The sequence below is a fragment of the Toxotes jaculatrix genome, chromosome 11 (assembly GCF_017976425.1).
Source record: "Toxotes jaculatrix isolate fToxJac2 chromosome 11, fToxJac2.pri, whole genome shotgun sequence".
NCBI classification, from domain to species: Eukaryota; Metazoa; Chordata; class Actinopteri; family Toxotidae; genus Toxotes; species Toxotes jaculatrix.
In genome coordinates this window covers 23,531,902-23,547,714 of record NC_054404.1, presented here as the reverse complement: position 1 = coordinate 23,547,714, position 15,813 = coordinate 23,531,902, and the positions used below count along the sequence as shown (strand labels likewise).

General features: G+C 38.4%; 2 protein-coding genes across 5 annotated transcripts in view; both read right to left on the bottom strand.

The window, feature by feature from the left end:
• Positions 1-467: 467 nt before the first annotated feature.
• LOC121189476 lies at positions 468-8,116 on the bottom strand. The gene is made up of 7 exons (XM_041049624.1): positions 7,756-8,116; positions 6,018-6,707; positions 4,153-4,998; positions 2,791-2,907; positions 2,255-2,383; positions 1,465-1,577; positions 468-1,276 (listed from the first exon to the last, which is right to left on the bottom strand). The coding sequence occupies exons 1-6, from the start codon at positions 7,832-7,834 to the stop codon at positions 1,471-1,473; spliced, it is 1,968 nt and encodes a 655-aa protein (XP_040905558.1). The 5' UTR covers positions 7,835-8,116; the 3' UTR covers positions 468-1,276; positions 1,465-1,470.
• The window catches only part of LOC121189477 (GTPase IMAP family member 8-like), a 118,216-nt gene continuing 102,870 nt past the window's right edge, over positions 468-15,813 (bottom strand). The window contains exons 3-7 of one of the 4 annotated variants that reach the window (XM_041049625.1): positions 13,646-14,491; positions 12,570-12,686; positions 11,839-11,967; positions 11,025-11,209; positions 468-1,335 (exon numbers count right to left, since the gene is read on the bottom strand). In XM_041049625.1, coding sequence (XP_040905559.1) covers positions 11,046-11,209; positions 11,839-11,967; positions 12,570-12,686; positions 13,646-14,491 — 1,256 coding nt within the window. In that variant the 3' untranslated portion in view covers positions 468-1,335; positions 11,025-11,045. Of the gene's footprint in view, positions 1,336-1,451; positions 1,482-10,885; positions 10,966-11,024; positions 11,210-11,838; positions 11,968-12,569; positions 12,687-13,645; positions 14,492-15,813 lie in introns of those variants that run through there. The other 3 variants (XM_041049631.1, XM_041049626.1, XM_041049629.1) reach the window with 3 other exon arrangements.

Genomic DNA, 15,813 nt, shown 5'->3' with positions numbered 1-15,813 from the left:
GGCCATTCCCAACAAATATTCCCACACAATATTTTCTGTTTGTGTGTGAGAAACAGAGATGTGAGGAGTGCATGAGAAAGAACGTACAGCTTTTAACTTAATTTGTACATATCCCTGCACACATACACACACCAAACCTCTATATTTAAACTCTCTACTCATTTTTATCTTAACCACATCCTGCTCACTTCAAACTATGTAACTTCGTATGTAACTCCATTATTTGTTAGCTAAAAATCAGTGGATCCATTTCAAATGATTTGTGATTCTTGGTTGATAACTCTGACGCTTCCATTGTTTCTCCTTTTAGCTGCAAGAACAGCATTCGTCTTTCAAGTTTATCCCTCACTTCTTCAGATTTCCTGCCAAATCCGTCCTCGTGGCACACGATGCAAAATGCAGCGGGGAGTCTGCTAATCCGCTAGGCAATAGAGTTGTTTATTGACGATAATTGAAACGTCTCAAAATGAATGTGGAAATGATTTATTGATCGTAAAAAGCTGCATACAATTGATTTAACCAGATATGACTGATTTTTATTATTATTTTTTTTTTTTTACAATTATCTATTTAGACTTCATAAATTTTAAGCTTATCTCCTTAACTGATACAGAACCTCCAGTAAAATCTAAGGCATATCTAAATAATTTTTTATGTATCTACTCAAAGCTGAGCACAAAGTGACTGGTGAGGCAGCACAACATGGCTCAAGCCAACAAGAATACAGTTAGCGTACCTCACTTTTAAAGGTTCAACTACTTATTCATTCCTGAATAAAACAGATAGAAACACAATATTGACTGTTGGACGCTTAGAAAACATACAAAAACGAGACACTTTGACTTTTGCCATGGTGTGAGAACAAACAAAAGTTAGAAGCACAGTAGCTACATCCAGGCCTTTATGGCCACTCTTCTTACAGACTACAGGAGTAAAAGTTACTTAATGTGAAGAGTCAGGTGAGAAATATTTATACAAATGGACGACCAGTCATATAACCTCGCTTCAAAGTCACAGTAAAAAAAGTAGTTTTCTTTAGCTTGTGTTAACTGAGTTACCTGAGAGAAAATCCACTTAATCTACAGCTCTGAAAAGACTCAGACATCAAAAATGGAAGTCATTACTGGATAGTGATGAGATTTATGACTTATATGAACATATTGCTGTTGTAACTTATACAAACATGATATATATAACTTTGAATAAATGTAGTTACTTTTGAATGAAGCTTGGATGGAAATTCAATACCTTCTACAATGCAACCCACCACCGTGATTTCCTGGATGTTTGTTGAGAGATGGTCCATCTTCATCCTGATGGCTCCACTCCTTCATCCTTGTTGATCGAATTTAATTGTTGACGTCCTTCTTTGCTGCTAACATCACTAAATATTATTGATTTCACAGTCATCTCTTCTAACTGAACTTTAAGTTTTTGTTTTTCTTGAAGACTCTTTTCCTTAAGATTGAATTACTGGTTATTTTCTTTGAGGACTCTACGGATTTGGTTCTTAATCCATGCAGACACATCTATCTTCTCAGTAGTGTCAGCAACAACAGCAGCAGCTCGTCTGGGACCTACAACAAATTACAGTTTGTTTACTGATTGTGTATTTACATTCATGTGTGCTGTAAAACTTATTGAAGAAGAGGCTCTCTGTAAGCATCATCCCTTTCACTAAGCCACTTAAGCTACTCCTCTACTCCCAATACACTGATTCCTCCAAGTGAGATTTCCTGGCTCTAGCGATGGCAAGGTTGGTCTGTCCACCTCCAACTATGCTGTATGAACAAATGCCATAAAGTGTTGTAGCGATATTTATGGTCTCCAGTGGATGAATCCCACTGAGGTTGGTTGACATTTTTGTTTTAAAGTGAAAACTCTCCACAGCTGTGGAATGGACAACCACTTAAAGGAACAGGCCTGTTTACCACACACTTCACTCTAATGACTTTTCAACTGGTGCCATCATCACCTCAACAGTGGCCTTCCCATGAGCCTCAGCTGTAGTCTGAGTTTAGAGCTGATTAGCAAATGCTAACAAACTAAACAAAGAAGGTGAACATGGTAAACTTTCTACTTGCTAAACATCAACATGTTAGCATTGTGTTTGTGAGCATGTTAGCATGCTGACATTAGCATTTAGCTGAAAGCGCCGCTCAACCTGAGCAGGACCTGGCAGAGCTATATTATTATCTATGTGACAAATGTTCAGTAAAAAAGTTCAGTGAACACAACCAGTGAAAACACTTACGATTAGCAGAAAAGTGTCTTTTAAAGACAAAATCCATCAGTTCCACTTCTCTCCTGCTCCACTCTCTCTCAAACAGCTGCTTCCCTTCAGGTTTGATTGCTTCCTTCTCACAAATGATGGAGACAATATCTACACAAAATTCAGAGCAGAACCAGTTTTGTACATTAAAAGAGACGCTCACATTAAAAAGAATAAACAAGGTAAATTGGAAGGTGAAAATTTCTCTTCTAGAATAAAAAGATATGTTCTTTTGCCTGTAAAAAAATAGAATCAAGAAAATACTTTATTTTAAGATATAACCAGATGCTCCACCTTAATGTTCACATGGGTTCAGTGTCTCACTTCAGAACATTTTGATACACTCTCTGGAGGAGTTGAGGGATCAAACCAGGAACTTTCTGATTACTAGACGATCACTTTACCTCCTGAGTCACTCCCATAGAAATACCACTGATTAAATGAGTCCAGTCACTCACTCCTACTGTCATGTTCAAATGCATTGTTACTTCAAATAATGTTTATAACACGACACTCACCAAAGGCTCCACATTCTCTACGAAGGTAGAGTTCAAAGAGAATATTCAACATCTCTTCTAAGCTTTTTCCTCTCAGTTCCTCTCGTAGCACTTTTTCCACCTCTCTTCTCTGAAAATCTAAGTTGAAATCACATCAGTTTAACATTATTTCTGGAAAATACATTGATTTACACATCAAATAAAAAGTACATGTGATCATGGTAGACTGGATTTATTAAAGGTGACATTTTAGGACATACACTTGTTCATTTGATAGCAGAGAGTTATATGAGAAGATTGATATCACTCTCATATCTGTTCAATGACTCATTGCTGTGGTGAGTTTACCTGAGAAAAGCTGTGTTAGCTGAGCTCCACCTACTGACATTACATTGTAACACATGCCATGTAAGGTGTGGTACTTTTAAGAGCAGCTACTGTACTGTTAGCTGCCTGTTGAATGAGCTGAAGCATGTGAATGGCTTTAACAAAGTGACCAATAAAGAGGGTGTAGTAATCTAGTCTGGTGGTGACAAAGGCATGGATGAGTGTTTCTAAGTCAGACTGGATAAAAAAGCATCACATTTTTGAGAAATTCCTAAAATGATGGAAGGCTGGTTTATACAGTTCTAAGGTTTTTGCCATGGGCATGGGTGGTAAGGGATTTTGACCTCAAATAAACACAGGCTTACTGCCTAATGTTTACTATGTTCACAATCTCAAATTAGCATGTTAGCATGGTAAGATTTGCTAATTAAAACTCAAACTACAGTTGAGGCTTGTGGGGATATTTTTAGGTCTGCATGTATTTGGTCACAAATTAAAGTGTTGGCCAAATTAAATTTTGGATCTGATCTTGGCACTAGAGGAAAAGTCAAAGAATCACCAAAGTTATTAGAGTTCCTCTTGTGGGGGACATGAATCTCTGTATCCAATATCATGGTCATCTATCCAGTAATTGTTCAGGCATTTCAGTCAAAACCACAAATGACCCATGAATGTCTGTAAAAGCAAATTGTGCCTATCCTCATGACAGATGTCGAGATGTGTACAGGATAATTGAAAACTTGAATGCTTTAGGTGGAACTAGAGCAAAAGCCATTGGAATTTATCCTCAGGACCATGAATGTACAAGCAACCAAATGACTGACTAGCAGACAAACTGCCATCCCTTAAGCTGCTAATGTGGCTAAAAGTATGGCAGTGGTACAGCAGGGTTTCAGCTTAGAAGCTTAAGCTCAATTAGAACTCAAAAAAAGTTGAACAAAATACTGAATTCCTAGATAAGATTTGATTTGTTTGAAAAAATCAGTAACATGCTGAAGTGGGCAAAGTAATTACTGCATGAAGTCTGTAAATTAAAGAGATAAAACATGTGCTTACCAAAAAAATGACGCTTCATGCTGTCTTCATCACATGTGCAGTCTTCCATGGGTCTTTCATCAAATCTCACCATAACTTCCTCAATGTCCCATGATTTCCAGTCCCACATTCTGTGGAGCTGGTCTGCAATTTTCTTCAGGTCCTCATCAACTGGTCCCTCACTAGCTTCTGCGTGGTCTTTGATTTCTGCTGTCTGCCGTGTCTCCTTCTTTGGACTGCTCTGACCTCTGGACAACATTTCTTCAACCATGTCTAACAGCTCTTCACTCTGAGTTTTCATGATACTCTGCTCCTCTGTGTCATTTTTTAAGGCAAAGTACCTGTTCCCACATTTCTCTACAAGCCAGGTGAGAGCTTCCCCTTCACTCTCGATGTGCTGCTCTATGTGGTACTCTCCCAGCCAAGTACTTTCGGTAAAGACCAGAATGGTGTTTTGCCAAATTGTCTCACCAAAAGGTCTCATATTATCTTCTATGATCTTCCTCTGTTCATTAGTAAATGAAGTGTTGGCTGGGACCATCAGGAGGAAGGCTCGACCTGATGAAACTTGGTCTTGAGGGTTTTCTGTGGCAGATGTGTGGGTTGTTTCCTCGTCCTGATCTAATGCCTTCATGATCTCTGATCTGATGGCAGTCTGTACCAAATTGGCAGGAAAATATTTCCACCATCCAGGAGTATCCACCACAGTCACCTTCAGTTGTCGTTTTCCTATGACTTTAGTTTGTTTCACACATTTTTCTGTTCTCCCCTCGTCTTTGGGGATACCCAGAATGGCACTACCTACAGTAGTTTTTGATGCAAAAACCCAGCCCAGCAAGATGATGGTTACAGCTGATATGGATGTTCCTGAAAAAAAGCGAGGTCAGACACATTTATTTCAAGGAAGTGAAATTCAAATGATTAACCATGGAGGATCATCAGTAAACAGTGTATCAGCAGAGTAATGTTCTGAAATGGCAGGTTATAACATCCAAGCTGTACGTCTGTATGAATATGATTTGGCATTCTGAAAAAGCTGGTAGCCAAAGAACTGGTGAAGCATGGATGAAGCAGGTGATGCCAGTTAGTCTGAACACATAGAGGTAGGTGATAGAGGTACAATACAAAGAATACTGACTGAACCAAAACAACAACTGTAAAACCAAAGCAATGAGCTGAAAGGTGCTGAATGAGCTGAGGAGAACTGCAGAGTGGGGCAATAATTATTTAGCTGTTCAAAACCATTGGGTACTCCTCTCACATTATAATTATTATTAATAAAATACTAATTGGTGCCGTTTTAATATGATATACACACTCCTACTTTGTTCTGACTATGCTGGAACTCATTTCACAGAACTCACACAACAGAACTCAGTATAACAGAAACAACAACATTTAGCTGTATAGTTCTGAAAACTATACATCTATCAGATCTACATCTGTCTATCAAAAACACAAAAAATAATTATTACATTTATTCAGATCCAAAGTTTTCTTTGGTGAGATTAAAAAGAAACCTGCTTAACAAAGATCTGTAATCGGGACAAACAGTTTTACCACATTCTGAGAGAACACTCAGCTTTAATGTACAAAAGATATCCACAAAGTCCATGCACAGTAACTACACTTGGGTGTCCTGATCAGTCATGTTACAGGTATTACTGACAGCAGATAAAGCGGGACATCAAATAGTGTTTTTGCTTTAAATATCCATCCCTCATACAAACTGTGTTTTTGTGGTAACTCTTAGGTTGAATAGGGTAAAAAAGAAAGATGTAAAATGCCTGAAATATTTAATTTGACATTTCACTCATCATTTGGTATCATATAGTATCAGTCCATAGTACAACTAAATTCTTGGATGGAAATGGAAGAGAACTAACCTGACTCCTTCTCTTGTGTTTCCTTCTCTTTGATTCTTCTTTGTCTTCTGCTTTCTGCTCTCATTTTTACTTCTTCCCTCTTTTGGAGAATTCTCTGCAGTCCTTTCTCTTCAATTTCAAAATGTCTTCCCTCATTCCTCTCCACCAACTTCTCAACCTTTTCCAGAAGCCTTTGAGTTAAAGTTTGACGTTCCTCTGTGTGGTCACACACAAATCTTTGTCCACATCTCTTCAGGAGCTGTATCAAGCCTTCCCCTTCACCAGCAATGTAATCCTCAGAGTCTGAATTTCCCAGATAATCCACACAGGTGAAGAGTACAACAGTGTGGTTCCACACATCTTTTCCATAAAGCTCTAAGTGAGCCTCTACTGCTTTGGCACAAGCATCTGTGAACGGCAAGTCAGCCTCAACCAGCAGAATAAAAGCATGGGGTCCTGGTTTGCAGTGGGTGACACTGAGGACAAGTTCCTCCTTCACAAGTTCTGCTGTATCACACAGATGGTAACCCCTAAACCACACAGGAGCCTTCACCAGCTGGATTACCTTTCCATTCACCTGGGCTGTGTGTGTCACACTCTGAGCAGTTCTTCTCCCCCATTTAAAGCTTCCTCCTAAGATTGTGTTTGCAACTGAGTCAGCTGCGTACCACTGTGATCCAACGAGAATCAGTCTCAGGTCTGGAGTAGTATCTATGAAGAGGCAACGTACAATCAGAGACATATTTCTACAGTGCATAGAGTGATCAGAAAGTCACTGAAATGGCCAACATGGCATATTAAAGGTTGTACTCACCACAGGACATTTCTTATTCAAATGTGGAGGCAACAGCCAGTAAAATACACAATGACGGTCCTTTGCACTGTTTTAATGTTCAGTCTGTTTTGTGAGAATGAACCAGGAATTCTGATGAAGCTGGTTGTCGATCTATCAGCTGTAGTTTATATTGTATTGTTCCTTACTATCAGGCTGATGTCTACGTGCCAAGAGTCAAACCAGTTTTACTGTAGCAGTGGGAAGCATTGCTTAACAAAAACCCTGTTTGGACTTGCCCTGTGTTTCACTTTCAGATTAGCCACTATGAGGTTTAGTGTTTCACCTCAGATTTCTTTACTTCTATCTGCAGCAACCACAGCTCAACACATTTCATAAAGGTTGAGGCAAGAGCTTTGTTCTAACTGTCTAAAGTGTGTTTTTCAGAATCAAAAACCAGAATTGTTTTTCTTACTGGCACCACTGCTTGTGTAGTTATTGTAAGCAAAGGCGATTCTAGAGTCTCTTGGGGCCCTAGGCAAAAATTTACAGGGGGCCCTCCAACCAGCGTTCATCACCTTTACATAATAAATAATGTATCACTAACAAAATAATGTGAAATGTAAACATTTATAGCGTCATACAAAGATACAGTTTTCAGTATCCTAAAAGCACAAAGCCTACTCGACACATATGGAAAATACAATAACATACACACACCACTTGCACACAGCACACAATAACTTCCAGCAATGAACCTAAGTAGCACAAATTTCTTGCATATAAATTCTGTAATTTAGCATGCTTAGCTTGACAGCTAAGCTTGGCTGGAGCCAAGCTTTCATTTGTAGCATTGTCCAAGTTCGATGTTTTTATTTTTTGCCTGCTCGCTAAGCAAACAAGTCACTGCAGGTACTCAACTCGGTCACGTCAGGACCAGCAGAGCTAAGCTGCTCTGAGCTAAATCAACAACTGTATTATACTCACCACTTTCTTGCTTTCTTTTCTCTTCCTCTTCTTTTTTCTTCTTTCCTTTTTCGCTGCCAAAGGGATAACTTCTCTTCATTTTCTCAATGCCGCTCACTTGTTTCTTTAGATACACTTACAATTTCTAAGTGTTGGTAAATCTATGCCTTTTTCCTGCTTAAACAAGTTTCAGAAAAATCCTGAACCAAAAACATATTAGCATTATTTTATATGGTAATTTGTTCTCATTATTATTTCTATTACTCTTATTACTGAATTCCTTCTAGTTTCTCATATCAAAAATTAGTCGATTAATGGCTCACCCACAACATTTGTGCCCTCAAAACCTCCATTACTGAGCTACCGTGGAGTTTTTGTTCAGGATATGGGGCAGTGTTTCTATGTGTGGCTGCTGGTTTGTTTGTATTGTACACATGCACAAGGTCAAGGGCATTGCAAGGCACTATGCCTGCTATGACTTTCATCCTGTTCCACTCATCAACAGCTGATAGCACATGGATTAAAGTTCTCCGTCACTACGACGGATTTCCGTCATTTGGAGTTCACAGAGGCAACTTATGAGATCAATGTAGATCCGGGGAGAAAAAAAAATAATAATCATGTCCCATATCAGAGTGGAATGTAAACACGGAGCTGTGGCGCGATAGTTAAGCTAGCATGGACTCCCTCATAATGATCAACTGCTCCGATGTATCGGATATTGACCGAACACAAAAAAAAGTGTCAGCGAGTCAGCAAAAAAGTGCTGACTCGCCATCAGACTGATGCGTCTCACAAGGCTGCCCTTCGCGCTCTCAAAAATACATCCTCACTCCCAGGTGCCACAATAACAACAACGGAGGCGCAACAATCCATGGCAGACCGTGTTTGCAACCACAAAGTACGCATATGTTCGTTTATTGCGGAACATGATTTGTCGTTGACCATCGCCCAACCACTGGTTGAACTCATTAAGTCCTGTGCTGAGGCCGGTGCGCACTGTCGAGACTGTCAGTGTCAAACTCCCATGCGTCCTATCTTTGCACACATGGTATTGCCGCTCATCAAAAAGAGATAATGGCTCTTAAACTGAAAAAATGTACCATAGAGATTTGCACTCTTTGTTATTTAATCCTGGTGCTGTTTATGTATTTTTTATTTCTATTTTCTTATATGTAAAAGATTTACTTGAAATAATAAGAAAAATAACATGTAATGAAAAGTTATGTAGATGCTTGATTATTTTAGAGAGAAAGATATGAGCACATTTTGCAAAAAAATTTGAAAAGCCAACAAAAAAATGCAATAGATGCTATAGAACAGCTTTTTAAAATCCTCCTCCTGTAAAATAATATTGGTCGAGCATTTAAACATGATAGCTGTATTTGGTGCTGAAGTCCTATGCATTAGTATTTCTTAAGCAGGTGTTAAGTAACCTAACTGGAACTTGTTTCACACACTGCGTGTGACTTGGCTGTAGCGCGAAAAAAATTTCAGTCAGAAGATTTTTTTTTACTTTAATCCATGTGATAGCACTAACGCACAAAGTTTGTTTGTACTTGTACATTTTTTTTATCTTGAAGAAATGAAAAACATTTAAAGCATTAACATACTTAATTCTATTCATTACTCATTTTAAGTCAAATATTCATCTACAGTGGGAAGTTGGTGCAGTGGTCAGCTCCAGTCCCCTGGTGACTCTCAAGGATCAGCAGTATAGCTAATGAACGGGTGGATGGATATTTATCTGTATTATGTCCATATGAACAGAGACGGTTTGGGGCACCATTACAAACAAATCCTCTTGAAGGGGGGTTGTAGTCATAAAAAGCTTGGGAACCACTTATGTAAACAATTTATGACTAAAACTGTTTATAAATATAATCTTTGCAAATATTTTATGATTGAGGAAATTGATTCAGCCTGTTTGTTAGAAAGAAAGAAACACACCATTAACCAAACTGCAGCAGATATGTTTCTTTACCAGACAACAAATATCATCAGTGGGCTGGACACATGATGTCTGTTTATACATAAACAGATGTGCCTAGATTCTTCTTCAGTGTCTGCTACATAACACTGAACTGAACCATTTTCATACTGAGTCAATCTTTGGAGCCTACTCAAATCATCACTTATGTTTCAGTCTTGTCTACAACACCATCTAGTGTTACACCCCAGGTATTACATGCTCAGTATTTTTAACTACATTTCTCCATAGTAATGATCATTTGTTTGCTTGGAAAATTGCTTCATTTTCAATATTTGTTCAGCAAATATACATGCCATTTCTCATCACATATTTTTTAAACAGCATATAAAAATCAACATGTGGGGGAAAAAAAGAAAAGAAACAAAAACTTTAATCCCGTTGTCCACCACTTTCTTCTTGCTTAACAAATAAAAGTTCAAATGAAACATTTAAAAGTAAATAATTAAAGACTCATGTTGGGACTCTCCTCTTGATTCATGAGGAGATTCAGAACACAACCACATCTTAAATAAAAACTGACAGTTTCCAGATTTCTGACTCCAATCCTATTCAGCGTGACACATTTTGTGTAGATGAAAAAAAAAAACAATAATGATAAAGACATGTTTTCCCAAAGGAAATTTTACACAGGGCAGAAAGTCAGGAGCTGGTTTTCTTCACAGGAATGTCCTACTTTAAACTCAGGGTTTGCCATTTCTGAAAAGTCATGTAAGATTTGTGAGGTAAACAATCAAAGGTTTGAATCAAAATCTATAGTCCAAAAAAACTCTACAATTATAATAAGACAGTTACAAAAGAAGAAAACAGAAAAAAACTCATTTAAATGTTGTTGTACAGTGTCAACTATGATGAACTGCCTTCCACTTCAAATTCTTCAGAGTCCAAAGTATTGAAGTACTTACTATTTACTATTAGCTATAATTGGTAATAATCATTAAGTGGTTGTCGTCTGATCCCTTTTTTTTGTTTTATTTTTTACAATTATCTATTGAGACTTCACAAACTGTAAGCTTATCACCTGCTCTCTAAGGCTACATATCTAAATAATTTTTAATGTATCTACTCAGACATCAAAAACTGAAGTTAATTAATGGAAAGTGATGAGATTTATTTATGAACATATTGCTGTTGTAACTTGATGTTGTAACATTATATACATAACTTTGAATAAATGTAGTTACTTTTGAATGAAGCTTGGATGAAAGTTCAATATCTACTACAGTGCAACCCACCACGATTTCCTGGATGTTTGTTGAGAGATGGTCCATCTTCATCCTGATGGCTCCACTCCTTCAACCTTGTTGATCGAATTTAATTGTTAATGTCCTTCTTTGCTGCTATCATCACTAAATATTTTTTTTCTTTTCCTTGGAATTGAATTATTTTCTTTGAGGACTCTACAGATTTGGTCCTTAATCCATGCAGACACATCTATCTTTCCAGCAGTGTTAGCAACAACAACAGCAGCAGCTCGTCTGGGACCTACAACAAATGACAGTTTATTTACTGATTGTGTATTTACATTCATGTGTGCTGTAAAACTTATTGAAGAAGAGGCTCTCTGTAAGCATCATCCCTTTCACTAAGGCACTGGAAATTAAGTTACTCCTCTACTCCCAATACACTGATTCCTCCAAGTGAGATTTCCTGGCTCTAGGGATGGCAAGGTTGGTCTGTCCACCTCCAACTATGCTGTATGAACAAATGCCATAAAGTGTTGTAGAGATATTTATGGTCTCCAGTGGATGAATCCCGCTGAGGTTGGTTGACAGTTTTGTTTTGAAGTGAAAACTCTCCACAGCTGTGGAATGGACAACCACTTAAAGGAACAGGCCTGTTCACCACACACTTCACTCTAATGACTTTTCAGTTGGTGCCATCATCACCTCAACAGTGGCCTTCCCATGAGCCTCAGCTGTAGTCTGAGTTTAGAGCTGATTAGCAAATGCTAGCATGCTAACAGACTAAACCAAGATGGTGAACATATTACTAAACATCAACATGTTTGCATTGTCTTTGTGAACATTTTAACATTAGCATTAGCATTTAGCTGAAAAATGTTAATAAAGTAAAAAAGAAGTTCAGTGAACACAACCAGTGAAAACACTTACGATTAGCAGAAAAGTGTCTTTCAAAGACGTAATCCATCAGTTCCACTTCTCTCCTGCTCCACTCTCTCTCAAACAGCTGCTTCCCTTCAGGTTTGATTGCCTCCTCTTCACAAATGATGGAAACAATATCTACACAAAATTCAGAACAAATGAAGAGATAACATTTTAAGATTATATGTGTGCATAATTTAAGACAAAATACAAATTCTAATTACAAAAGAAAAGATTCATTTCATGTTTTGAAATAGTATTAAGTATTACCATTCTCTATTAAAACTGAAAACTACCGAAAAATTTTCATTTTACTCCCGTGTAACTGTGCTACAGTTGCATTCAGGCAACATCATGCCTTAGTTGTTTTTTGAAAGTCAGTGAAATCATGTGTGTCCAGTAAAATATGATTAATGTGAAGATCTTGTCACATTGCACTTTTCAAGTCTATTTACCACTAAAAGCAAATGTATGTCTCATTTACACACACTTTTACATGCTGATGGAGCAGCATCAGGAACAGAGGTTCAGTGTCTCACTTAAGGACATTTTGACACACTCTCTGGAGGAGCGAAGTGATCAAACCAGGAACCCTCTGATTACTAGATGACCACTTTACCTCCTGAGTTGCTCCCATAGAAAAACCACTGATTAAATGTAAACTCAGTTCAGTCACTCACTTCTACTGTCATGTTCAAATGCATTGTTACTTCAAATAATGTTTATAACACGATACTCACCAAAGGCTCCACATTCTTTACGAAGGTAGAGTTCAAAGACAATCTTCAACATCTCTTCTAAGCTTTTTCCTCTCAGTTCCTCTCGTAGCACTTTTTCCACATCTCTTCTCTTAAAATCTAAGTTCAGATCACATCAGTTTACCATTATTTCTGTAAAATACATTGATGTACACATCAAGTAAAAAGTACATGTGATCATGGTAGACTGGATTTATTAAAGGTGATATTGTAGGACATATACTTGTTCATTTGATAGCAGAGTTATAAGAGAAGATTGATACCACTCACATATTTATCCGTTCAGTGACTCAGTGCTGTGCTGGATTTACCTGAGAAAAGCTGTGTGTTAACTGAGCTCCACCTACTGACATTACACTGACACATGCCATGCTGCAGCAGGCTGCAGTAGGATGTGACACTTTTAAAAGCAGCTACTGTACTGTTAGCTGTTGGATGAGTCATGTGAACATAAGCTTATAATGTTTACCATGTTCACAATCTGAATTTAGCATGTTGACATTGTAAGATTTGCTAATTAGTACCAAACGCAAACTACAGTTGAGGCAGGTTTTTTTCAGGTCTGCATGTATTTTCAGGTCTGCATGTATGTAAGTTATTACAGTTCGTCTTGTGGGGGGACATGAATCTCTGTACCCAATTTCACGGTCATCCATCCAGTAATTGTTGAGGCATTTCAGTCAAAACCACAAATGAACCATGAATGTCTAAAAAAACAAATTGCTCCTGTCCGTATAATAGATGTTGAGATATGTACAGGATAATTGAAAACTTGAAAACTTTCAGTGGAACTAGAGCAAAAATCATTGGAATTTTTTCCAGGGACCATGAATGTCCAACCAACCAAATACCTAACTAGCAGACAAACAGTACCATCTCTTCAGCCATTAATGTCTTGTCTTAGAAGCTTAAGCTCAATTAAACTTGATGTAGTTGTAAAAAAAATACTGAATTCCTACATAAGATTCAGTGTATTTGAAAAGATCAGTAACTGTTTATGTTGGACACAGAAATACTGCATGAAGTCTGTAAATTAAAGAGATAAAAGATGTACTTACCAATAAGATGACGCTTCATGCTGTCTTCATCACATGTGCAGTCTTCCATGGGTCTTTCATCAAATCTCACCATAACTTCCTCAATGTCCCATGATTTCCAGTCCCACATTCTGTGGAGCTGGTCTGCAATTTTCTTCATGTCCTCATCAACTGGTCCCTCGCTAGCTTCTGCGTGGTCTTTGATTTCTGCTATCTGTCGTGTCTCTTTCTTTGGAGTGCTCTGACCTCTGAACAACATTTCTTCAACCATGTCTAACAGCTCTTCAGACTGAGTTTTCAAAATACTCTGCTCTTGTGTCTCATCATTGAAGACAAAGTACCTGTTCCCACATTTCTCCACAAGCCAAGTGAGAGCTTCCCCTTCCCTTTCGATGTGCTGCTCTATGTGGTACTCTCCCAGCCAATTACTTCTGATGAAGACCAGAATGGTGTTTTGCCAAACTGTCTCACCTAAAGGCCTCATATTGTCTTCTGTGATCTTCCTCTGTTCATTAGTAAATGAAGTATCGGCAGGGACCATCAGGAGGAAGGCTCGACCTAATGAAGCTTGGTCTTGAGGGTTTTCTTTGACAGATGTGTGGCTTGTTGCCTCGTCCTGATCTAATGCCTTCATGATCTCTGATCTGACAGCTGTCTGTACCAAATTGGCAGGAAAATATTTCCACCATCCAGGAGTATCCACCACAGTCACCTTCAGTTGTCGTTTTCCTATGACTTTAGTTTTTTTCACACATTTTTCTGTCCTCCCCTCGTCTTTGGGGATACCCAGAATGGCACTACCTACAGTAGTTTTTGATGTAAAAACCCAGCCCAGCAAGATGATGGTTACTGCTGACATGGATGTTCCTGAGAAAAGAGAAGTCAGAGACATTTATTTCAAGGAAGTGAAATTCAAATGGTTAAATGTGATGGATCATCAGTAAACAGTGTTGGCATGAGACTGAAAAAAAAGCAACAGGCTGTGAAACCAAAGCAATGAACTGAAAGGTGCTGAATATAAAGAGCTGAGGAGAACTGCAGAGTGGGACAATAATTATTTGGCCGTTCAGCATTGTGGGATATCTCTATCCCCAGATAGAACAAGTTCAGAAATGTCCTGTCACACTGACAAAGAAATAACAATTGGGAAAGGTGGAAGCTGCAATGTGTACAATTGTGTTCTTACTATGCTGGAACTCATTTCACAAAACACACACAAGCATAGTAGAAACAAAAACATTTGACATTTCACTCATCATTTGGTATCACATCGTATCAGTCCATAGTAAAAGTAAACATTTGGATGAAAATGGAAGAGAACTAACCTGACTCCTTCTCTTTGATTCTTCTTTGTCTTCTGCTTTCTGCTCTCATTTTTACTTCTTCCCTTTTTTGGAGAATTTTCTGCAGTCCTTTCTCTTCAATTTCGAAATGTCTTCCCCCATTCCTCTCCACCAATGTCTCAACCTTTTCCAGAAGCCTTTGAGTTAAAGTTTGACGTTCGTCTGTGTGGTCAAACACAAATCTTTGTCCACATCTCTTCAGGAGCTGTATCAATCCTTCCCCTTCACCAGCAATGTAGTTCTCAGTGTCTGGATTTCCCAGATAATCCACACAGGTGAAGAGTACAACAGTGTGGCTCCACACATCTTTTCCATAAAGCTCTAAGTGAGCCTCTACTGCTTTGGCACAAGCATCTGTGAACGGCAAGTCAGCCTCAACCAGCAGAATAAAAGCATGGGGTCCTGGTTTGCAGTGGGTGACACTGAGGACAAGTTCCTCCTTCACAAGTTCTGCTGTATCACACAGATGGTAACCCCTAAACCACACAGGAGCCTTCACCAGCTGGATTACCTTTCCATTCACCTGGCCTGTGTGTGTCACACTCTGAGCAGTTCTTCTCCCCCATTTAAAGCTTCCTCCTAAGATTGTGTTTGCAACTGAGTCAGCTGCGTACCACTGTGATCCAACGAGAATCAGTCTCAGGTCTGGAGTAGTATCTATGAAGAGGCAACGTACAATCAGAGACATATTTCTACAGTGCATAGAGTGATCAGAAAGTTACTGAAATAGCCGACATGGCATATTAAAGGTTGTACTCACCACAGGACATTTCTTATTCAAATGTGGCGGCAACAGAAAGTAAAATACGCAATGACAATCCTTTGCACTGTTTTAATGTTCAGCCT

Coding starts and splice junctions, on each gene's coding strand:
- LOC121189476 (XM_041049624.1), bottom strand. CDS start 7,834: ATGAAGAGAAGTTATCCCTTTGGCAGCGAAAAAGGAAAGAAGAAAAAA. Junction 4,999..6,017: donor AACACAAGAGAAGGAGTCAG/GTTAGTTCTCTT, acceptor GCTTTTTTTCAG/GAACATCCATATCAGCTGTA. Junction 2,384..2,790: donor TAGAGAATGTGGAGCCTTTG/GTGAGTGTCGTG, acceptor AATTTTGTGTAG/ATATTGTCTCCATCATTTGT.